This window comes from Scomber japonicus, chromosome 15, assembly GCF_027409825.1.
Source record: "Scomber japonicus isolate fScoJap1 chromosome 15, fScoJap1.pri, whole genome shotgun sequence".
NCBI lineage: Eukaryota > Metazoa > Chordata > Actinopteri > Scombriformes > Scombridae > Scomber > Scomber japonicus.
In genome coordinates, this window is record NC_070592.1 from 15,755,663 (window position 1) to 15,781,381 (window position 25,719).

Here is a 25,719-nt window from a genome sequence, read left to right on the forward strand (position 1 = left end):
AATAAAAAAAATTTGACAGCATTTTATTTAACAGATGGTCCAAATAATCAATTGATCGCATTTTGGTTATTGTGTGGATCTGGGATGGTTGCATCCAGACAATTGCCTCTCAGTCACAAGTGATATGCTGCATTCATGTGGTAGTGGAAAGGTCAGACAGCTGGTGTCTTCCAGACTGACAGCTAACCAGCGTTACATTGATTTTGCATCACATTCAACACCATAATACAAACAAGTACACGCAATGCAACTGTACAAACTGGAATTCATTGGTTCATTTATGGTTAGGACTTTGAGTTCTAGCCTTCTAGCTGGTTGATGAATTTACGTTGTGTGTGTGTTGTGTGTATGGGGGGTGGGTGTTAAAGGTTACGCCAGGGGTCAGGTGGTCAAATAGCCAGGGTGGGTGGGCAGCCCAGTCAATTTAAACCCCTCATAATGAAGCCATCTGGGCCTCTTCATCTCATGCGCATGTACACATACATTCAAAGTATTGTTTCTTTCAGTCAGAATAAACGTGGTCACCGTCTGCATTTAAATTCTCTCTCTCTCTCTCTCTCTCTCTCTCTCTCTCTCTCTCTCTCTCTCTCTCTCTCTCTCTCTCTCTCTCTGTCTCTCTGTCTCTCTGTCTCTCTCTCTCTCTCTCTCTCTCTCTCTCTCTCTCTCTCTCTCTCTCTCTCTCTCTCTCTCCCACTTTTACCAAGCTAAGAGCGTTTTATGCTTGACAGGGCTGAATGGTGCTGGCAGTCTGTCACTTACACACCTTCAGATAAATTCGGACTCTGTGTGTGTCTGTATGAGCATGCTAATGCAGACAGCTGATATGATTGACAGTGGAGACATGAGGTTTGTTTGTGTGTGTGTGTGTATGTCTATGACACTGAGCTTGGCAGAACCAACCATCAGAGACAGGGTGCAGGCAGAAAACATTGTTCCACTGCACATGATGGAAGTCTATTTAAAATATTACTTATTTACTTATAGTATACTAGAATGTGACTGAATGCAGTTGAGAACGGTCTCAAATCTACTTTATTATTAAACATTTCGCCATGTTGTTTTTGCTCAGGGAAATTGTGGAAATAATAAAGAAAAATGAGACCACTCCTCTGGCTTCCACCCTGTTTGGTTTTGTATGTGTTACTTCATGTACATTAAAATTGCTCTCATCTGCTGTTACCTGCAGTTACCCCCTGAAAGCCACGGACATGATCCTGAGCATATAGCTCTCCCCAATTTTACCTCCACTTGAACATAAAAAAACCCAAACTCACTGCTAGAGCTTATTACCAAAACCTAGCGGGAAAATACTCCAGTAACATAATTGACATTTTTAAACCAAAATGTACAACAGACATGCATTTACTGAAATTCAGTCAAACACAAAGCAAAAAAAGGACAAAGGACTATAAATTTGCTCTCCCCCAAAAGAAAACAAAGTTCAAGTATGATCCAGACTTTCCAAAAAAAAAAAAAATGCCTACAAACAAACTGACAAACCCTCATCACATCATCACATTACCACAAAGATTACATTTCATCTTACCAAAACTGTTTATGTGATACTGGATGAGCCCTCAATTTGTCATGAACTGGCTCAGTCAGTGACAAAAAAAGGGCATCAGACATGAATTAAGTTTCTAAAATGATATACATTGTTAACTTAAGATCAAATATAATAAGGATGTTAGTCAACTAGGTCACTAATGAATGCAGTGTGTGGATGAGTGAAGTATGTGAAGCACATAAAACCCTAACCCATCTGCTGGAGGCCTGGGAGGAAGAGAAGAGAAATTGGTTAGAAAGGAAGCCACCCAAATAGTCTGAGGCATAAACTACCCAGGTGCAGCTAGTTTCCTGACAACCTCTGCAACCTCACCCACCTGCTCCTGAGCCAGGAATCCAAACCAACCTCACAAGCAAAAGACAGAGAGAGAGGGAGAGGGGGAGAGAGAGAGAGGGAGAGAGAGAGAAGGACACATGTAGTTTACCCTCAGTCCTGGGTGGAATTCCTCTCCTCTTTTCTGAAGGGAAGGCCCTGTTGCTGCAAGCGCACACACACACACACACACACACACACACACACATACATTCCGATGCAGTGAGCTTGTAGTGTAATGAGGCGATTCTATAGGGCCTCATGTCCCCAGTAACCCCACAACCTCGTTCTGTTCGCTTTTTCTCAGAACTCCAAGCTGAGCTAAGGCATCCGGTCTACTTTAAGCTATAAGGGATGTGGGGACCAGGACGTAGTTAGGATTGGAATGTGAGCTTCAGAAGCAAACACGTGCTTTCGTAGTTTGGTTCGAACAACTAGCTTTAATGTTTGTAAGCTCAGATCTGAGATTTAGTTTCTCAGTGGCATGGTGCTTCTTTGTGGTGCTGTAGCTGTCATTTACACCAGAAGTGGGCAGTGTGTTTGAAAAATTGTCAGTGAGTTTCCAAGTTTTTAGTTTTTTAATGAATGACTTTATCGAAGTGATTCTGCTTTAGATGTTATAATTTGCATTTGCATCTTTCACTCACACAATTACTTTGAAGATCCCTGGACAGTGTTGAGGGCATCATTTGGGCCTTGCGGCATTATCTCAGCTTGCCCTAATACTTTGCAGTTGTTTTTGTTTTTCTGCAGGCTCATAATCAAGATGCTTTAAATATCTGTAATCCACAAATGGTTGGTCATGACCCTATGAAAGTTTACAGTGACGCATTTGGAAATGAAATAATTGTTATCACTGTCATCTGCGCCACTTGTGAACTCCTGGTCAACATATCCCTGCAGCCAGCCATCTGGGGCCCATGTGTTAGCAAAAGAGGGAGAAAGATCAAGATGGGGGGGGAATGAAGAGGAGAAAGGGACACTGTCCTGACTACTGGATACAATAAACCAGACTTTGTTAGAATAACATTTCATCTCCATCGATCCATCTATCCATCTATCCATCTCTTCATCCTGCCTCTGAGGAGAAATGTGTGTTAGAATAACAGATTTTTGGGCCGGTTTTGTAGAGCAGATCGCGGCTGGCGCGTGGCCCACATTCCTCTGCCATGACATCCGCACAGTCGGCAGCAGCAACAGCGCTGGGATATTTTTAGAACAGCTAGTGTGAACACGTGCAGACACACACTGAAAGTAGATGTACATAGATGCAGATTCCCTGTGGTCGATGCAGATTTTTTTTTTTTTTTTTTTACTAAGAGGAGAAAATGTGGATTTATGTGCGTTTCTGTTTCTGTGTAGCAATACATTGACTTTGTAGAATATCTAATCCAAATCAGAAGAGAGCACGTCTAACTGATGAATGGAAACTGATACACAGATATTGGCAAATGGGTTTTAACTACAGTTTAATCAGTGACCTCCATCTCTCCTGTACAGTAAGCACTGGCTGTATATGCTGCAGAGATGACGTTAGCATGGTTTGGCTTTCTGTCACACTTTTACACACAGAGCTACAGCACTGAACACTCAGGCCCTGTGATGTTCTTAAAGGTACAGTGGGTGTTTTTCAGAGAATGCTGCAAAAAGCTATTTCACACACATTGTTTTTTTAGTGTCTTACAAAATGCTGGTAACAAAGTGCTGATTTATATTTTTGGCATTTTTAGGCTCTACTATTAAAACATACCAATGTGTACCACAAAAAAACAAGTAGTGTGCAGCATGTTTTAGTGCTGTGAAATGTATCCATTGTTGTAGTATGATATTCTAGGGGATTTAAACCATCTCTGTGGAAATGTGTACTTCCTGCATTCATTTCCTCATCTACAGTGCAAACAATTAACAGATATATTGCTTATGGGCTTTTGAAGGTAATGATGAGATTTTATTACAGTCAGTACTTCTCTTTATTGTCCTTCTTTTCTCCTTCTACCCATGTTATCTTACTACATCCAGAGTATTTTTTTTTCAGACAGTATTACACACAGCCAATGCAATTGACTTGTTTCTTCATCAACTATCAGGGTTATTGGATTTGTCGGCATTGGAGACAGGAACATGTGAGTAAGGGATGGGGTTATGACGTGGAACCGGTTCCATTTTTCATCCAGTTAGAAGAACAGATACAGATGCAGTGACAGATTAATCCCACTCAGCCTTTTGACTTGATGTGCTTCTGCAAGCTTTTTATTTTTTATTTTTTATTTTTAGCTGTTGCTCAATTCCTGAAACAGTTTTCAAAATTCTGTTTATTCCACTGGGTTGTTATTGTTCTGTTGATGGTAAAATCCTGTCCAGCGGAAATGTTTTTCTAGATATTTATTCACTATGCTTTCTCTGTAAAATTGCTCTAATGGATGTGCATATTATTAATAGAATATTGGTCTAGTTGTACAAAATATTCTGAGTGGCTCTTTATGTGGAAAAAAGCCAGCAAAAAGCAGAGTCTTTTGCTGATGTTATTCAGTATGTAAAAATAATTAAACATGCTATTTTAAACAACTTAAAGCTTTAATGGTGCTGCTGAAAAATGTCAGGAAAATTTCCACGTACCTGTATTAGAAACTACTTCTGAGGTTTGCGCTGTGATATTTTCTCCCCTTGGATGTTATGTGGAGAAGTTTCATGTGGTGTTTTAAGAAGCCCAGCGGGAGAGGTATTACGTTGGTATGTCTTCCAAGCATCGTACATGTCTGATTTGTGGCAGCGCATGTGTGACAGAGACAGAGAGCCAGAGATGTAATGATCTTATTTGGCATACTTTTCAAGCACAGTATCCCTCCGGATGCCTAAAAGGTGTCTGTCTGTGTATTTGTGTGGATTTTCACAGGTTGGATTACCTGTGTATTCCAAAGGAGGTGGGGGGTGGGGTTGCCAGGTGACAGTAGGCACACGGCGTTCCTGATGCATCACTTGGTTACACACACACACACACACACACGCACGCACATACACACGGTGTGTTGTGTGAGCAGAAAAGGTCCCTGCGCTCATTAGTGGGATTCCACTAGCCTGATGGGAGCTGGTCGTGGTGTAGATGTGTGTGTCAGTGCCAGGTAGCGCTCAGCTGGCATTGCTTTATCTAAGAGCTGTCTCTAAAGGGCTCTGGCAATACTTCAGAAACACACACACACACACACACATACACAGCAACTTCTGACTGAGAAGCTGAGATGCAACACAATTTGGTTTTATTGCTTATTTGAGTAGATGTTTCCCTTCCTCTGTCATGCTACACCAGGAAAACAGGCAGGAGCTGGGGTTTTTTTTGTGACTGAGAAAATCTAGAGAAAGTAGAGGAACACCTTGGCCGGCATACAACCTCTGAGGTCAGATGAATAGCTTACCTGCAGCTTGCGAAAACCCATTGAGAGTAACTGCTCTTCTGAAGTTATGAAGGACTATTAGTTGGGTTTCAGGGTGAAGCAGCTGTAATCAAGCAGCACTTAAACACAGTTTTTCTCCCGGCTGATGAAAAGTCAGTCAGCATTATTTTTCTTTCTCTTTTTTTTTTCCCTAGACCTTGTTGCTATGTGTACACACTGCAGGAAATATCCGTGGCACGCTGCCAACAACTGCAAGGAAATGAGAGAGGAAAGTGAGAGAAAAAGAATTTCAGACCAACTTCAGGTCAATTTTTGGATGAGATATTTTTTCTCCCTCCCTCTCAGAACAACTGTGTGTTTGTGTGTTTCAGGTAGAGATATGGATACTAAAGAAGCTGTATATGTAAATGTTTATAACTCTGGCATATACTGTCAATACTGTGTGTGTGTGTTTGTCTGTGTGTGTCAGTGTACATTTGGCCTTGTGCCACACCACGAGGGAAAGAGTGCCAGTGAGCTGTCTAGGTAATTGGTGCTTACCTGGCAGGCTTTTGCACACACGCGCACACACACACACACACACACACACACACACACACACGCAAGCACACACATACAGAATGGATTAAGTGACATTAACTACATGAGAAAATGAAATGGTATAATTGAATACTTGCGCTACCTTTCTGACGTGTGTGTGTGTGTGTGTGTGTGTGTGTGTGTGTGTGTGTGCGGGTGGACCTGCGTTCACGTGTGACAGTGTAATGAGGGACTGCACGCTCCACACGAAACACACCCCATCAACTTCTGTCAGAGGCTGCAAAGCATCGGTGCACTGAATGGTCCGCTCGCCTGTGTGTGTGTGTGTGTGTGTGTGTGTGTGTGTGTGTACGTTCCAGCATGTGTACTGTATGCGAGGAGACGTGGCTGTCACCCATCAGCTCCATCATGTGCAGACACCCAGCTTTTAATCTTGTCCCCCCCGCCCCCCCCCTCCACTCCTCCCTTAGCTCTGCTGAGACCTCATCCCCAAGCCCCCAGAGCAGACCTGGGAAATCAAAACAAAATTCTGCAAAAGGTTATTTTTATTTGCTGAAGAAACAAAAGCCACAAAAGTGTGATAGACGAGGAAAATCAATCTTGTCAATATTGTCAAAATAGATTAACAGTTTTGAAATGCGGCAAGTGAGAGAATGAGGTCGTATTACTCTTTTGTTTGAAGTTTTCATTTGTGTGTAGAGATGTTAAACCATGTTCAATTACACACACACACACACACACACATATATATATATAGTGGTGGTTCAGAAATATGACTTTTGCTTAAATCCATTTTGAAGAACCTTGAATCTGAACTAAACAAACATACCTAATTGTGTGCATGTTGTTATATTACAACATCTATATCTTTCATGTTTGATTGTGTGTGAATAGAGTATCTTCAGAATTGGCAGCTCTGAATGAAAGATATTTATGAGCAGCAGTCATTTCACTTGCATTTTATTCACCAGCTGTGGGAGGATGCATAATATTAGGATGAGATTAACTTTCTCTCTTTCACACACTCAGACAGAAAGACACACACACACACTTAGTTTCTGTGTTACTCCAACCACAGTCGTCTGAATACCTGTTTATTTTTGAACATTTTTTCTTACGCTTTCTCTTAATGGACCGCCACGACTGTTATCTTGTTATTACAGCAGCGATAAAACATCTCAGAGTAATTATTTTTTTGTGCGAGGAGGAGATTTTTAATGCACCCCCCCCCCCCCCCCCCCTCCACTGATGTCACTGTGATGTCTGCCAGCCACGTGTACCCAAGCCAACTCAAACTGGGTGATCAGAACACTCTCCCACACAGGTTGTTTTTCACTTCTGCCTCTTACGTTACATTTGACTCACACAGAGGAAAAATGCACGTTCGCCGGCATGAGTCGACAGGATCAGAAATGCGTTTTTTTAAACTTCCAATAATTAGCATGCATTAGCTGTTTGCACAAATGCAGAAAGTGTTTTCTCAAACCTTTACAGCTGAAATCCACTCGCCCCATGGCTTGACTAGAGAAGAGCTATTTTCAGTTTCCATTATTTATTAATACCTCTTTGTTGTTGCTCATGTCCTAATCTCATTTCCTTTAGTCATTAGCGTTGTTCGACATCAAACACAGCTGCCAAAGCAATGAGAGAGGGGAGTGAGGGGAGAGAGAGAGAAGTATGGTTATTGCTGTTGGACACTCACTAAAGACCCTTTTAACAATGCTTGTTGTTGGGGAATATTTTTCTATTAAGCTGTTAAAACTCTCAATAGAAGCAATAGAGTTTTGAATAAATTGTGGCTTTGATGTGCTATACATTCGCTGCGGTGGCTGATGTCATGGGTTTGTTGCTCAGATTGAAACTGACTGGAAAAAAATGGCCATGTCTTAGAAAAGGGTGGGTGTGTGTGTGTGTGTTTGTGTGTGTGTGTGACTTTTGGTGACCCTCTTCGACAATAACATCTTTCTGTCTCGGTCTCGCCGGGAGAGATTAGCAACACATGAACTCGCAGTCCCATGATGCTTTTTTCATTTGCTTCCTACCTATTCATCACCATAACTCTCTCCTATCACAGCATTGTGCAGTGGATGCTGTCTTTTCGTGCATTGTTATGCTAATGGTGTCGCCTGGTGTCTAGATGCAAGCTAATGCTATGTTATGCTAATGTTGTGTCATGCCAATGTCACGATATAGTGAGATTCCCCATTATACTAGAATTTTGTCGTCTGTTTTTCTTTACTAAAGCCATCATAAGTTAGCACGCAATTCCCTACTGAATACCACTTCTTTGTGTTTTCCATATTTTATTGTTATTTTAAGAGACACATTGTTAAAAATAAACCATGCTCTGTAAAATGCTAACTACCTATATCTACTGATGACTGGGTTTATCATGGAGTAAGCCTGTTTTCATTTCATTTTTAGAGAGTAACTCTGCGGCATTTCTTAATTGGCTCAAGAAGGTAGAAATTGTACAGACTGTGCTGACACTAACTTGTTATGTTTCGATTTGTCTCGCACATTTCTACATAATTGACCTGTAATCATTTCCTGACTTTGACCTCAAGTACCACTTTTATGGCCACACTGTTGTCTGACAACACAAACAAAAGGAAAACGCGCAGCACAAACATGTCCAACTCGCAAAGCTGCAGTTTATATTAATGGGCTGCTCATTGTCTTGTCTGTCAGTTTAAAAAAAAAAATAATAATGTAATAATTCACGAGTGTTTATCAGCTGAGAACCAGCAGATAAACTACTGTTCCCACAAGAACAGGAACACATACATAACTGTTTTCTAAAATATGGGGGAAAGAAACCCACTGTTGCTGTTTATAATAGTTTATACTGACCCATTGTGTCTTTGTTTGATGTTTCCACAGGATGACAGTGATGGGATCCCGTGGTCGGAGGAGCGGGTTATGCGGAAGGTGCTTTACCTCTCCCTAAAGGAGTTTAGGACTGCACAGAAACGGCAGCTGGATGGTGACGGCACCACAAACTCCAATGGTGAGTCCATATCCACATCCTTAATGCACATCCTTCCTCTTGTTTTTACTGGGGATAGAAATGGATATAGGTATCACATGATCATATTTGTAGCTGTCCACTTTACCAGAATAATATTTAAGTTAATAAATACCTGACGAAGAGGAAACTGACCTCATATCAGGCTTGTATGAATCACTGGAAAACATTTAATTATAACAAATGTTTAATTCATGAAGTCTAGCTTTTGTTCCTTTAACTGGAAAACAGTTTTATTAGTCTGTTTACTAGTGATGTCTGTTTTCCTTGACAATGGAACCTGATTTAACTTAAAAAAACAGAGAATCCAATGAAAACAAATGATCAAGGGATCTCATTTGCTTTTTGTTGTGGGTCAGTGGGCAACAATCTGCAGTCTTTCACTTTACTGGTTCAATGTCACATCCTCAAAGGAACCCTTGAACTGAAAATATTTCCCATTTGGTTTCAAATGTTGTTTACACATCAAACAGAGGGACTCTGATGGGGTCGCACTAAAAGGAACTTGTGAAAAAGTCTAATTTTAATCTTTTCCATCTTGTACTATTAGAAGCATAGTCTATTAGAAACACTGACTTGAATACAGATTTGAAGTTACTTAGTTAGACTGAAATCCAATTCCAGGTGGAGGTTCGTAACAGAAGCAGTTGAGGGATCTTGCTTGTTGTGCAGTGTAAACCTGAAACAACACGAGGAGAGTGAGAGCACTGGGGGGATGAACAGCTTGTTTTGAGCTGAGCTGCCACCATGTCTTTGTTTGAGACTGGTGCTCCCACACAAAAAAAAAAGCCCTCAGCCAGCCAACAGCGGAGATTTGAACTTCACACGTGCCTCAGAAGCTATTCTCAGCTGACATTAACACAACCCAGACACCAAAAAGAAAGGAAACAGGAGGAGGGGAAAAAAAGCCTCTGAAAGTTCACGCCCAGCCAAGGAAGCCAGCCAGTCATCCATAGGCAGAACAGGAGACAGGCAGACAGACAGAAGGGAAGTGTTTTTAGAAATGTAGCTTATCTTTTATACCTAGCTCCCTTTTTTAAAAAAATGTTTATTCTTTATGTATTTTTCACACCTTCATTTCTCCCTCTGTGCCTGTGCTGAGTGCCCCCTCCCCTCCCTGTTGCCAGTGTATCTCTGTTGGTCTGTCTGGCATCTCATAGCTGCCACTCCAGAGCTCCTCAGGGCCTTTTAAGCCGCCGCGGGTAGCTGACCTTATCGCCTGAATAAAAATGACTCATTAGAAAGCGTCGGCGGCCCGTCGCACCGGGGGTAACGACAGCAGCTCGCACTGACACAAAAGGGAGCCGGGCTGAATAGACGGGCCCTGCTGTTTTAGAGCACCGTGGGTTAGCGAGGCTTTGGGAGGCTTTGGGAGGCTGTACAAGCAGCACAGTTTCCCCTCTCACATAGTGGTTGTGGTGAAACTGTCAGCCATTTTGGAGGATCGCACTCAGCGTGCGCTACATCCTGAATGGGCAGCCCCTGCTGTTTTAGAGGACTCTGGGTTAGAGAGTCTGGGCTTACGTTGGGGCCAGACATGTGCCACAGTTTTCAGTTCCACACAGGCACTATTGTGAAACCATCAGCCATTTTGGAGAATCAGACCACGCTTGTACCTGATCAATTAATGTGCTCGAGTTTTAGAAGGTGATAGATTAGTGAACATGTGTCATGTCTTACCAATTAGTTGGTAATTGATAAGTTTAATGAGGACATTTTGTAATATGATATAATTGTTGAAGTCAAGCAAAAATGAAAAAGAGAAGCTAATTTCAGCTTCTCACTTTTCTTTGCAGTGAGACTTTCTGAGAAATGAATAGATTTACCATTTTCTAAAAAACATCTTTTACAAATGAATTAAAACATAATTGAAGGTACAGCAGCAAGTAACTAATTATCTTCATTACCAAACATTATTTCTCAATTAATCAAATTTAATAATTAAATTGAATTGTTATGGCAGTTTGGTCCATAGAATATCTGAAAAGTGTGAGTGATTTTTTTTTTTGATGACTTACTAAACACAGGAAAAAGAAAAGTGCTTTTTCCCTCTTTATGTTTCTACCATTTTAGAAATAGGTGTCATCTGACTATAGAAGGTTAGAGCAATACCTGTCTGCAAACCTCATAAAAGCAGCATTTGCCCCCTCCCCAGGCATCTGTCTCTCCATCTTTTCCTTCCCTGCATTCCTCCATCTATCCCCAACCTCTCCCTTTCTCCTCCTCCTCCTCCTCCTCCTTTCTGTCTCTGTGTGGCATCTCTTATAGGGGTGGGTGGCAGTCTGTCAGTCAGCTGTATGTGTGTCTGTGTGTCTGTGTGTGTGTGTGTGTGTGTGTGTGTGTATGTGTGTGTGTGTGTGTGTGTGTGTGTGTCAGCCTATCTCCCCACCCACTCAGCCTTCTCCCTGCCCATAACCAGCAATCATGCCATCTCCCCCAGCCACTTTACCTCTCGCTGTTGGCAGCCGTCCATCTCTGTGTCCATCACACTTCCTGCCTCTCCTGCTCGCTCCCTGCATTATTTAACAAAATGACATTATGCCCTTTTGCGTCCCAGCTTCCGCTTGTTCACCAACTCGCCCTTCCCTCACTCTCTTCCTCTTCCCCTCCTTTTCTCATCCCTATCACCCTCCATCCATCCGTCTGTCCTTCCGGTTGTCTCTCCCCCGATGCAGGGTTTCATTACACATCAATAGGACTCTGGTTACTGCCTTCTCCGCAAGCTCCTGTCTCCTTTCTCCCTCCTGCTGCTCAATCTCCTCGATTACGTATCTGCACAACCCACCCCCCCCTCACCACAGTCTCTCTCTCCCTCCTGTTCCCTCCATCCATCTCTGTCTCCCTCTTTCTCACCATTTTCTTTTTTCCGCTTTGTCCTTCCTGTCCTCTGCCCCCGTCTGTCTTAACTATCCACAGAATCTGTCATCCAAACCCTCCCTCCTTCCCTCTTTCTCCATTCTTCCCCTACTGCTGCCCCTCCCTTCCCTTTCCTTCCCTTTCCTCTGTCCTGTTTCCCACCCTTCCTCTCCATTTCTCCGTATCGCTGAAGCCTTACCTTCTTCCTGTACCTCCTTTGCTTCGCCATCTCCCTCTGCTACACACTCTGCCTCCTCTCCCCATCTCCTTCTGCTCCCCTCCCAGCCTTTCTTTTTCCTCCCTCTCCATTTCCCTGAGTGCTGTTGATGGAGGAGCTGGATGCCGGCCAAAAACCAGGAGGGGCTGAAGAGAGGGCTCCCTGTTTGTCCATGTCCTCTCTCTTTCTCCTCCTGCCTGTCTGCCATCTCAAGACCTGCCGCTCCTACCCGTTTTTTATGCATGTCATCCTCCTTCCCTCAGCACTCACTTTGCTGTCACTCTACTGTCTGTCTGCATTTCCCATGCTGCCAGCCCCTTGCAAGACCAGAGTGGCAGCCGTGGCAGCTAAAACATTGTGTGGGCCTCTCTGTGGTGATAGCATCACCTGGCAGAGGAAGACGGATAAAGGAATACCAGCAGAGAGAAGGATAGAAGGAGTGGTAAAATGAGTTGAATAAAAGAGCCAAAAGAGGGAGAGTAAAGATATTAAATAGAGGAGATTGCATTGCTTCTGTCTTCTCGTATTCTTTTCCAACCACAACACTTAAGAGCCATTACAGAATCCCATCTTTGCAGTTATGCTTTAGATTTACAGCCCTGAACTATCCAGAGCATGTTCTGGCCTGTGGTTTAGTATCATGCAGTGTTGTTAGGCCCATTTTGGGGGAAAAAATTATATATTTCGTGCTATTTCTAATCCACGTGCCACTCAGTCCATTTTTAGTATCTTCTTCTTTTCTAAAAAAAAACCATGGGAATAGATACTACTGGGATTTTTCCTAAAATAAAACTAACCAGGCATGGAGGATTACTTGGAAAAAGGGCATGAAATAGTATTTTAATGCTCTTGTTTACAAGAGGGAAAGGGAGATTAAAGTCTTTTAACCTGGATTTCCAATTGTGCAGAATTGTTTATTTGTGAGTCATAAAACAGATTACCAGCATTGGTACCAATTCTTGTCTTTCTTTAGTTGCTGCAGTTCCCCTTATTACTGCGGCTCAGACGAATAAGCCTCTCATAGCCCTGTGATATGCCATCTTACGCTACGTACCTCCGCTCACTCCCTCCTGCTCTCTGGAGACTTTGAGTGCACTACTGGCCCTGCCTCTTTGTCGTAGGCCTCCACCAGCACAGGGGAGCTCGAGGGTAGACACCGGTCCTTGGCTCTACTCCTGTCTGTCACGCTCGCCCATCCCCAGCCCCTCTGCCTTCCCAATATTCCCAGCTCTGCCCCTCAGATGGGCACTCATGTGCAACCAGCATATGTCAAACAACTCTTCAGAGGAATGGGGGAGATAGACGGTGAAGAAAAGAAGAGGGGGGTGCTAGATGGGCCTCTGCCTGTTTGTTTGCACTCTGTGGGGACATAAAGCTTCAGTCATTTTTCTGAGCATAATTAAAGTTAATGAGTTAGCTCCTTTTTAACTCTAGTGCGAGTTTCAGTGGTAAAAAAAAATGTGTGTGCAAAAGTCATGTTTAGACTCTTTGCGCCACCTCCTCTTTGTCAGTTAATTATCATTTTTAACCAGTGCTCCAGAGATTATTCTTTATTCTCAACCATTTTACGTGATCATACATAAAGTATTGAAAAATGTTTTCATGTTTCAGTCTGTTTTTGAAATTGTACCTTAACTCGAGAGGTGAAACTCTTGATTGATAAGTAGCATGCGGATAAAGCCCTTCGTGCAAACCAAAAGATTTTTAAGCAATGATTCACTCACTGCCTATAGACTCACTGGCTCGCCAACTCCAACATAAAGCATTGCTGGCAGTGCAATGGCCTTACTCAGCCGGCGCTTATTAACTTTCTGACCGCAACGATGTGTGTCTGATGACTGTGCCTCCACTTTCAGGTACTAACCTGCCCCAGCGTGTGTGAGAAAAACCAACAGCCTGTATGCCTGTGCAATAATGAGAAAATGTGACTGTGTGTGTGTGTGTGTGTGTGTGCTCGTTGAGCCCAAAGCACATTTATAAATCAGTTAAATCATATGTTTGAATACTCCTTTTACCTGCTCCACAATTTCTCATCTTCATCCTGTCTCCTACACTGTCATTTGATCTCACTACTCCCGTCCTCATCCCATCTTTCCCAGATGACACAATGCCTGGGCTTGTTCGACGGTAGCCTCCTCACTAACAGGATATCATTCAAGTTACCACTTATCCTAACCCATGCTCCACTGTCGTTATTATCTTAATTTATCTTCCTTTTGACACCCGCTATTAGGAGTTTGCGGTGCAGTGTGAGTGACACATCCCACTGGAGTATCAGTCAAATGGAATTTCACTAGGAGTGTATGGAAGGCAGTGAACTATGAACCACCCAATGAGAAAGTGATATGGTAGTGAGAAGGTGTTGGTGAGTGAAAGGGTTCATGACAGCCTTGTTCTTAGTTAAACAAACCAGGTGCATAGAGCTTGAGTGTTCAGTGAGTCATCACTTTGTTTTTGTAAAATGAACGTGAATAATTTAACAACCTGCCATACCAAAGATCAGCCAGGCATGAATACTTGTCAAAACGGGTCAAAACGGGCAAAATGCTCTGAATTATTGTCAGTGTGACACCTTTGATAGCTGCTCTGCTGCAATCACGGATATAAATCTTCAGCTTCAGCTCTGCAAAGTCATATCTCAGCTGGCAAGAGCGGCAGAGTTTTAAACATGTGACTATGCCACTCTGCCTTCAGTCGGTTGCAGTCTTCTTGGTATCACCCACATTCTCCTTCTTTAAAAAAAAAAAGAAAAGAACAATTCGAAGGCTTTGTTTTCTCCACATACGTTTTTGCTCATTGACGCTCTACTGTTAAGTCACACAAGGCTGTCTAACAGAAATTTGCAAGAACTGGCCATAAGGAAATCCTGCTGTATGATATCTATTTAATTTGGTTGTCTTCCTTAATTACCATTGACTTCCACTCCTCCATTTGAACTAATTTGAATTCTTGGTGCCTGTTGTTGCTTTTGATTTAGGAATCTGTCTGGGGGCTTGTTTTGTTTGTCTGAGTTGCTTACTAAATATTTAATTAGGTCTCTGTCAATTGGACTCGCTTGGAATGTCAAGTCCAGCAATATCTGTTCTCTTCCCTCACTGCCTTGGGCTTTTGTTGTTTTGTCAAAGGGTAGACATCACGTGCATCAGCAGAGAGCAAATGGGTAGGGAAATGAATAAGTAACTCTCCCTTTCCTGCAAAACTAGCCCCCAAAGATGGTGCAATAGATGTACTGTATGTGAGTTTGTCATTTGCTAGATAGATGGTGTCACTCTTTAAGTATTGACTGCAGATTGTCTTATGATTGTTTGTGTTTCTTTTTTTTGTATTCATCCTCTTCATTTCCCATCTTCCACGTTCTTCACACTCAACACTGTCAGATAAATCAGAACTGCCATAATTTATCAAAAAGAATGTATCCAGGTGCTACTATCTTCAATCTCCTTCACTGCATTTGACAAAAGACAACACTGTCAATATGAACACTGTGTATTCCCCATAGATCCATGTTGTATTGTCATGCAGCAGGTTGAATTTCAGCTTCAGGATCAGAAAACATCTACAAATGTCCACACATGTAGTCAACAAAGCAATGGTTCAAGAAGTACTCATAAAACCGTCACATAAGTAAAAGTAGTAATACCACAGTGAATAAATTGTCTCATACAAGTAAAAGAAATTAAGTATGAAAATCAAATTAAATACTTAAACTGCCAAATTAAAATATTTATATTGTTTGCCTGACAAAGACCTTCTGATTCGGATAATTGCAATAATACTTGTGAAGCTTGTGAATTTCATTTTCCCAAAAGTACCCATTAGAACAACCTGATTCAGGATTATACACAGTATATTACTGGTTTACAATATCAATGCTTTGATGTGTAATCATTATAAAAGTCATAGCTGGCAGAGTTAGAGCTATTTTTAAGTCTTTTGTATTCTGCTAGGGATCTTAATCTTTGAAAAAGTAAGAATGTATTGGTAATATTCTTTTGCATTAATAATAAGGAAGTGCACAGTATATAATGGATATAGCAGTCACATAAATATACTGGAATAAAAAGTACTTGTTTGTATTTGTTTTCCAAAATGTAATGGAGTAGAAATTTAAAATAGCATAAAATGGAAATACTCAAACTGATCACAAGTGTCTCAAACTTGCACTTAAGTACAATACTTGAGTAAACGTAATTATTTCCATTTGACTGCTGTTGTAAAACATATGTTGGCCAGGCTAACCATTTTGGCTTCTCCTTTTTTTAGGTTCCCTAGCCAATGGGCAGCTGAATGGCTCTGGGTCAAAGGGCAGCCACAAAGAAGATGGGTCCTTGCGCTCTCAGGGCATGGATGGGAGCAACGAGTACTGTGAGGATGGTCCTGCTAAGAAGAGGTGAGACTGTCTGTGTGTGTGTGTGTGTGTGTGTGTGTGTGTGTGTGTGTGTTGTTAAAGAGCTTTATAGAGCCCTGAATGTTACATTGATTTGTATTTTGAGCCGTTTGGTGTCCGTTAATGTGAATTATCCTGCTGCTGATAATGAGAGTGAATGTGTGATGAGAAACTTTACATGCACGTTGTAAACAGTGTGTACCAATTAGTTCTGATAGATTTCTTGAGCTCTGAGGGTTAAGATATTGCCAACTGATGCCAGCTGCTCTTGAGATCTCTACATTGTTTAACACACACATGCTGTAGCTTCATCTTCATTTCTCATTTGTTCTCTCTCTCTCTATAATGAATTTTCTGACAACATTCCCAACAAAATCAATAGGGTTCAGTGACTTTGCTCATCACATTAATATCTATACATTTGGTGTAAGTGTGGCTTTTACCCTCACTTCTAAGTGTTTGCATTAAAATGTTAAAGAAGAGCAAGTTGCCCATGAACAGACAAGTGTAAATATCACCACCTATTAAGGAGCACTCAGGTCTTTTGCATGTGTGCAGGTCTGCATGCACACACTGCGAGTGTGTTAGTAGAGGGCCATAATATGTCTATTGATTTACTTTAGATGGTATTGTGAAGGAACATATATACAGTTCAACACCTAGCTGGACCACTAACATCTAATGGTTAAATTAAACTAAAGTGGAGCACCCATGTGCATAAACACAAAGACAAACAGCCATGCAGAACTGCTTGCATGAATGCATATACAACATGTTCAAGAAAAGATGAAGATATAATGTAAAGGTGAGCTTTTTAGACAGCTTGACATATAGCCCACCGAGCTCTTAGCCAGTCAATCAGATTGGCATCTTTGGTTTTGCAGCCATTGTATCCACCATAGTATCTTTTGCTCTTTTTAAAAAATCTTTTAATGAGCACAGCCCAGCATTGTTTAACACAAATGCATTTTCACTTATTTATAATTGGCGACCTAAAGGAATGTTGCCATGCAATTCCAAATTAATCATTTGAAAATTAAATTGTTGCAGAGAACAATAAGCTGCTAATTTCTGGCTGGCGTCTTTTTTTTTTTTATAAGGCATTTATATTGAGTGAGAATTATTTAAACCTATTCTATCTAGGGGAAAAAATGATAATGGATATTGTACATAATACTGCTTCCTCTTAGATGAATAATGTTCTTGGAAAATGGAATTAAAGATGTTTGGCATTCAGCATGAAGCAGGTTTTGAAATCACAAGAAAATATGATTCACAAACAATCATTGTCTATAGAGTCTGCTGCAGATTAAAATAAAATTGTTGTTCTGCCACTGGTCTCTCACATTGACAGCGCATCAAAGCACCAGTGTAAAGCTAGGGGCGGAGTCTGGGGGGCTGGACAGCAGCAGATGTCCTTCTGTAATGAGCAGCCTATACAGACTCCATTCTCTCTGCGTCAGGCACCTGCCTAAGTCCTCCTAGCTGTCATTCGATACTGTAACCTTCAATCTGAGCTCAGTCATTACAAGCTTTCATCTACACCTTTGCCTTCAAACAGAGGAGTGGGCCACTGCACCCAACTGATGAGAATTAAAAGTGTTTTTTTTAGGTGGCCGAGAAAGTGTTAAAGTGACCTAAATGTTTGAGATGTTGTAGAATTTTGTATTTTAAGAAATCAAATAGCTTGGACTTGGAGATGAATATAAAGGTTAAAGAATTATGTGGTGAAAAATAATCTTAGTAACAGCTGATCTTAAAGCCAGACATGATAAATGAGGTTGGACTGTACAGCGAGAGGAACAGAAAGTGTTGAATTGAAACCATGTGACCCTGTGGTTTATATCTCAGCAAAATGTAAACACTTTCCACTCTCTGCCTTCTGAGAGAGAAAAGCATTAAAATGCTAAGGTATAACAAGGACACTCAAACTTTTATTTCTCTCTTGTTTTTATTGTGTGTGTGTGTGTGTGTGTGTGTGTGTGTGTGTGTGTGTGTGTGTGTGTGTGTGTGTGTGTGTGTGTGTGTGTGTGTGTGTGTGTGTGTGTGTGTGTGTGTGTGTGTGTGAGAGAGAGAGAGTGAGTTGAGTTCAGTAAGAGGCCAGCCTGCTTAGTGGTTTTCATTAGTGCACTACACACACACACACACACACATGCACACACACACAGAGCAGGACTGAATGAAGAAAAGCTTTTTATCTAATGCTAATGAAACACAAGCCTAGCCAGTGCTTGGCAATGCCTCATGCCCTCTTTAAAAAGTGTATTTTTGTGTATGTGAGCGTGTTTTGTGTGAAGGATGACTCCAGTGCCCTGGCATGGGTGCCTCGCACTGTTCCTGAACACTGAGATGACGCCAGGAGCGTTTACACCTGGCAGCGGTCAAAACAGAGGGAGGAGAGGCGGCATGGCTGCTTCTAATTTTGAGTAAATAAAGTTTCACAGTGTGGAGAGAGGATGAACGGATCGAGCGTAGACAGAGAAGGGAAAATTGGGAGGAGCAGAGAGGGAGAGAGAGAGAGAGAGAGAGAGAGAGAAAGAGAGAGAGAGGAAGGGCAGCAGAGACAGAAGGACAGGTGCGAGTGATTTTTGGCAGGAAGCGGCTCCCTTTAGAAGTCTTTGAGATCAACTCTGTGTTTGCCTTCCCATGCTACTGAGATTGGTGGAGACTGGCAGCACGTCCCCTCAAACATGCCAGCTTATTGTAGATCTCTCCTACCGGTATGACCATATTCTTCAAATGGGGTTCCCCTGCCAAGAGTGGGCCTTACACACACACATACACACACACACACACACACACACACACACACACACACACACACACACTTATATTCACAACCCAGTACAGTCTCATCTCCACTGCCATGGTTTACTGACCCACTTCTGTTTCTACACCTCTGTTTCGCTTCCACATTTGATGAGATGACTGTTTGTGTTTATAGCAGTCACTTGGGTCTTCAGACAATTCCCAACACAGGCCTTTTAATGGGTATGCTGTCACAAAGCATTACACTGTGTCTTTACCATGGACTTATTGCACCTAGCCTCCTACTTTGCATATTTGATTTGCAAGTGTCCTTACTGGTTTTTGCATTTCAGTTAAATATTACTGTGAAGGGAATCTTGAGTTCAGTCAGAAATGCTTTTGTTCTTCTATTATTCTTCTAAGTGTAAAATCTTGTTTTTAGTCTGTTAAACATTAATAAGATGTGCAATGTGCTAGTTATTTTATATCCTCTAAACGTAAAAAACCCAAAAAACAATACATAATCTGATGTGATCTAAGATTTCGGAATTTTGGATGAAATTGGAACCAGAAGCCTTTGCTCATTAGGCATCTTACTTCATCCCATCTGATTAATGTTTACAAAGGGCTTTCCCTCCTGCAACTCAGCTTACAGTGAGTTTGAAAAACTGAATACAAACTTATGAGGGGCTGCAAAACTCATGGTGTGTGTGGAGTGTGTGAGTGGATCAAAAGTTGAGTGCCCCTCTTGAACAGATTTGGTTCACTTTTGCATTCTCTCTCTCCCTCTCTCTGTCTCTGTTTTTTCTGTCCCTCTTTTCTTTTTTTGCTTTTTTTCTCTCCCTTTTCACTGAACCCCACTTTTGGCTCTCTTTGAATCTGTTCTCTCTGTTGTCTCGGCCAAGACACACACTTGCACACTCAGCTGCTGCCGCTTGTTTTGTTTCGACTTAATGAATGCCAAGTGTGTGCACACAGACGCACACATAGAGACACACACACACACACACACACACACACACACACACACACACACACACACACACACACACACTTGTCTTGTCTAGCGTAACCAATGACTCTTGTCAGTAATGCATAATCACCATTTCCATTTATGAGGAATTACATGCATGTGTTCAGGTCTGCATGCACACACTGCGAGTGTGTGTTAGTAGAGGGCCATAATATGTCTATTGATTTACTTTAGATGGTATTGTGAAGGAACATATATACAGTTCAACACCTAGCTGGACCACTAACATCTAATGGTTAAATTAAACTAAAGTGGAGCATCCATGTGCATAAACACAAAGACTAACAGCCATGCAGAACTGCTTGCATGAATGCATATACAACATGTTCAAGAAAAGATGAAGATATAATCTAAAGGTGAGCTTTTTAGAAAGCTTGACATATAGCCCACCGAGCCCTTAGCCAGTCAATCAGATTGGCATCTTTGGTTTTGCAGCCATGGTATCCACCATAGTATTTTTCGCTATTTTTAAAAATCTCAGAGAAATTCTGAAGGTCCCTCCAGTAAACTTTAAACGGTCTGCCTCTTTGTTTTCTGTCTCCCGCTTTCTCTTGTCAGCCTGTCGTCGACTCACCCCTTCATGTCAGTCTCAGAAATCTCCTCTAAACTCTCCTCTCATTGTTGCCGCTTCGCAGTGGCTTTATGAAAGCCTTCCGCTCTGCTGAAATGGCAGGGTGAAGGAGTATTAAGCATCCACCACAGTGCATAATGTCACTCAGCACCAAAACTCACTCCCCTAATCACTGTCAAATACCAAAGCCAGCGCTGTGATTCTAGCACAGATTAACCATGTTACAACTGGTTTGCATGGTGCTTCTTATGGCATAAAACAGCATCAAAGTGTTTCAAAGGCCTTGGTGTGTGTGTGTGTGTGTGTGTGTGTGTGTGTGTGTGTGTGTGTGTGTGTGTGTGTGTGTGTGTGTCTGTGTGTCTGTGTGTCTGTGTGTCTCTGGGCTGCCATTTTTAAGTCCTAAAATACCTTTAATAGTGTTTTTTTTTAGCTTGAGAAAAATCTATTGCGAGCCAAGGTGTTAAAATAACAAGACTGTATCCAGTGTCAGTATCTGATTAGTATCAGTATGTGATTTGATAACAATTTTAGGTATAATCCTTATACAGAACGTGTTCCAGTAAAAGCAAGAGAGAATACCTACAGGCCAAAGCTAAAGGCAGGCAACATTAGACATTGCAGTGCTATTAAAGTCAGAGCTTAGTTTGCGGTTGTGTGTGAAGAGACAAAAACGTGTTTCAGAAGTGTAGTGAGACATGCTCCACAACAGCGTGCAGTGACCCATCAGAGGGGGTCAGTCGGTTCATCTCAACCTGGGAATCGTCTGTAAATTGGAAACAAACAGGTGAGAGATTGATCAGTTAGGAGCAATCTGTGTTTGTGTTTATATTTAGCGCTTACGTTACTGTGTGTACATGTGCACGTCAGTTTCTTTCAGATATAGCTGCACTACAGTTTCACTTTCAACTGGAAAGTATGGAAACCACAAAAAAAATTGCCACATAAATAATGGCAATTCTTTTTTTCTTAAATTTCATTTACTTTACTAATGAGCTACCATACTCCACTTGTCCCTTATCTTTTTGTTTCAGGTCTCAAGCCCACTCAAGGTCTGTGAGTGTCTACATATGCACATATGGGACTGGAGCATAATTAGACTAATTGCTAAGCACAAACAGCACTGTCTCTGATGTTTATTGACCCAACTTGGCCGTGGTCAGCCACTGGCACGGTTGATTTAAGGTGTACTGCAAGGTCAGAGGTCATAGGGCTTGAGTTCAGTATGTGTTGTGAAGAGGTTGGGGGTTGCAAATAGCCCTGAGCAGTGGACCTTGACTTCTAACAAAGCCGATACATAAGTGTTGTGTTTTATGTTTTCTTTCTGGCCATGAGGGGAAACGAAGCAGGGCAGAAAGTACAATTCTTTCCTTGTAATTCACCACAAATTCACAACCTCTGGCTATGTCTGGGTAAAGCACTGTTGGTGTTTTTGACGTTCTTTTAGCAGGATTTACCTCAAGTCTATTGCCACTTCAGTACATTATCATTTTTAAGGTGACAAAGGGGACAATGCATGACTTCCATGCAACCTAATATAGTATTTATATATTTATCACAGAGATACAGTTTAGCTTGATCTTTTGTCAAGAAGTCTTTTCTCTCTACATCTGCCTATCAGGCCATCTCCCCTCTCATCGTTTCATTCCAAAAAAGAAAAGGGAAACAAAAGGGGGTAAGTGAAAAGCCAAGGTTATATTTAGATATGCACACAGGCCCTGCTATATCTTTTATCTCAAATGAATATCAGCCCAACGGCTTGAATCATAGCTGTCACATGCACACACTGTAACACCTCTAAATAACACACTTGTGCATTTATCTTGATGTCAAAGCAAAGTGCTAAAAACCACATGCTGACAAAATAAACCGGAAATACGGTTTTATATTACGATCAAGGTCTGTCCCAGTGAACTGCTAAGGGCACATTTCAGTCCTGTATAGTGAGTAATAAGTGGACCTCTGTGTGTATTTGTCCTGTCAGCGGCCTTGGCTCATTGACTAATGGTTGTGTTTATTTGTGTTTGGTGTGCACATGCTCAGTGTGTATGTGCTCGGGGTCTATACAGAGGCTGTTTGCATATGTGAAGGTCATGGGGTCAGCGGGTCACTTCACTGCAGTGCCATCTCTCTCCTAAATGCATGGAGACAGAAAAGCAATAAACAGGTTAAGTTAAGTGAGTATTCTATTCACTTAATACCTTTTACACTGAACACACACCATCCTCCAATGTCTGGAAATTTTAGGGTATGTGTTGGGAAACCAGTGTTTTTACAAAAGAGATTTTGCAAGCTCAAGTTGTTGGATTCTCTGCTGAGGTGGTTGCTCCATGCAGGCTAAGAAATAACATCTGTATTGGCTAGTTTGATACATTTATTTTATTTGATCAAGTCCAAAAAGTTTGGCATCTATGCTAAATAAAACGTAGTAGCTTTAGCGCTTTAGATCTCATATTCACACACACACACACACATATGGGGTCAATTACATTGTGTTCATTGCTTTCAGCGTTACATTTTGAAGACCAAAAGATCTTAAGGATTGTGCATACACACAGATTTCACTCATTTATCTGCTGATGGGTTTGATCTGAGCAGAAACACTTTGAGAGAAATAAATGCAGACAGATGAGCATGCACAAATACTGATTAAACACACACATTTTGTGAAGTTTAATCCCTGCATATAAACATTCATACTCTTTTCACTTTTATGTACATAAACATGTATATTTAGTTCGCTGCTAGTTTGCTGTATGGACCAAATGGTCCCAAACACACATACATAGACACACACTCACACGCACACTCTCGCAGAGCCAGCTGCAGCGAGGTAGTCTTTTATCAGGACCATGTGGGCCATCTGGAGCCAGTTAATACAGCCCCTAAGGTACAGACTCCGGATCAGTGCTCTTCTCCTCACACAATAACCTTTACCATTGGAGGGAGCACAAAGTCTGACTGGAGCCCAGCCTCATGCCAACATCTATCAAACCCTGGAAACACTGTGGACAAGCTTTAGACTCCTCTTGATTCAGATGTCCCATGTTTCTGTGAAAGACTTAAAAACAGTAGCCAGATGTTGAATGTCTGACATGTAGTTTGAGGATTACTTATGCTGGAATGGATGTATTTACTGGCATGATATACTGACTCAAATCTATATGCTTTCTTATTGTCATCATTTTTCTCCAGCCTGTCATACTTCTTCACCAACCCTGGTGTTCTTGCTTTTTTCTTCATGTCATCTGCCTCGCTTTCTGTCTTAGTCTTTTTCTGTGTCAGTGGCAATGAAAATAGACAACTATTTTCAAATTAATATTTCATTTTTGGCATCATCCGTGACTGCTTGCATCCAAAGAACTTCACAGTATGAAGAGTGCAGAGTGCTTTAAAAGTCAGAGGCTGACACATTTGCACAGATCAACACAGGGACGACTGGATCAGGTTCCACTCGCCATTCTTATCTAGATATCAGGTTACTGTGGTGCAGCAAAGGTCTGAAACCAAACCACGCAGCGACTGCCGCATATAACAGGAAGGCTAGACTTTAGAGGACCCAGGCATCGTCTACAAGGGACACAGTGTTCAGTATTTGACCCCGGGTCAGCAGACACACATGTCATTAAAGGTTCTCTCACATCTCACATTTAGTGTGTCAGTCTATCCCAAAATTCATTAAAGGATTTGTTTCTAAATATGTAATTCTATGCCTGTTTAATGGAAAAATGGAAAACCTTTTAAAGAAAAAGTAAAATCTGGTTCTAAAGGTTCATATAGTCAGAGATGATTCTTCACATTTATTTGAAACATGAGTATCAGACTTCAGGTCTAACTTTAGAATTAGAAACAGGCTTAGTAGGTGTTGGTTACTTGTTTCAAGTTAGATTACCATTAGATTACCATTAACACAAATTCTAAATGTGATATCTAAATACTGTCTCAAGCTAGATAAATCAAAAAGTTCTGTTCAATTCTTAAAGCTACCCTTACCTTTCTTGCATTTCACACAGCACATTGAAAAAACTTGAACAGCAACAACCCCTCCTCCCTCCTATGTCCCACCCCCACACTCCCTTCCCCTCCACCACCCCCCTCCCCCTCCACAAACATGCACTACAATATTGATGACCAAGACAATGCACATGCACACACACAGAGTTTTCACTGAATATTATGAGAATGGAATAATGTTTTGTTTGTGTGCCTGGTGGATCTCTAACATTTTAGAGTGCCATTACCTTATTAATAGAATTTTAACCTAAACAAAAAAAGTGTAAAAATGTAACAAGGGTAAGGGTAGCTTTAAGTCCACGTGTGTGTCTGTCAACAGCTTATTCAATAAAAATCAATCATGTGCAGGAGGCTGCTTTTTCAGTAATGTCTAACCCTAACCCACATTTACAGTGTTTTTCTTTGCATCTATTCTAAGTGTTTTATGCACAAACAAGTTGATGTGTAATTTAATAAATCAGCTGTTGTCAGCTTTATGTAGAAACACACAAACGCAAACATGTGCTCAGTCATCTAGTTTCCTGCACTCTGCACCTTGCTGTAAACTATGTGTTCTTTGCTACACACAGTCTTTGAGGTTTCTTTTGTGACACTTTTCTCCTAGACTGAAGGTTATCGAGTTATTGACTGCCTACAGAAGAGAAGTTCGGCCTCCCTCCACAGGGAGAGGACAAAGATCAGGGTCAGTCACCGATGAACATCCCTGCAGCTGGTAGAAAGAGCAGGCAGTGTCTTGCTCGATGACACTTCAGCAGGGCGGACGCTTGCCGACATCAGTTTAGCATAAATCGAGTTGACCACATGAAGCCATCACAGCAGTTCCCATGGAAACGACTGTCACCGGAAAGGTGTTAATAAGATTTAGGGAGCTAGGAGTCACTTTAGCTGCTGTCTTTGATTGACAGGGTCCATGTGCATGAACCCACAGCTGTGCTACATGAGCACACAGTGGTCTGGTTTTGACTGAGTAACACACATAGCTCCAAATGTAGGTCTCTTTCTCTGTGTCCCCTCATTATGGCCATCTTTTTAAAAAAAATCTTATTTTATATCATGTGTA

General features: G+C 41.6%; 1 protein-coding gene across 2 annotated transcripts in view; it reads left to right on the forward strand.

Annotated features, from left to right (window-relative positions):
* Positions 1-25,719, forward strand: part of jarid2b (jumonji, AT rich interactive domain 2b) — a 105,751-nt gene that overhangs the window by 43,361 nt on the left and 36,671 nt on the right. For both annotated transcript variants that reach the window (XM_053334470.1, XM_053334471.1), the window contains exons 2-3: positions 8,692-8,818; positions 16,173-16,299. In XM_053334470.1, coding sequence (XP_053190445.1) covers positions 8,692-8,818; positions 16,173-16,299 — 254 coding nt within the window. The remainder of the gene's footprint in view (positions 1-8,691; positions 8,819-16,172; positions 16,300-25,719) is intronic.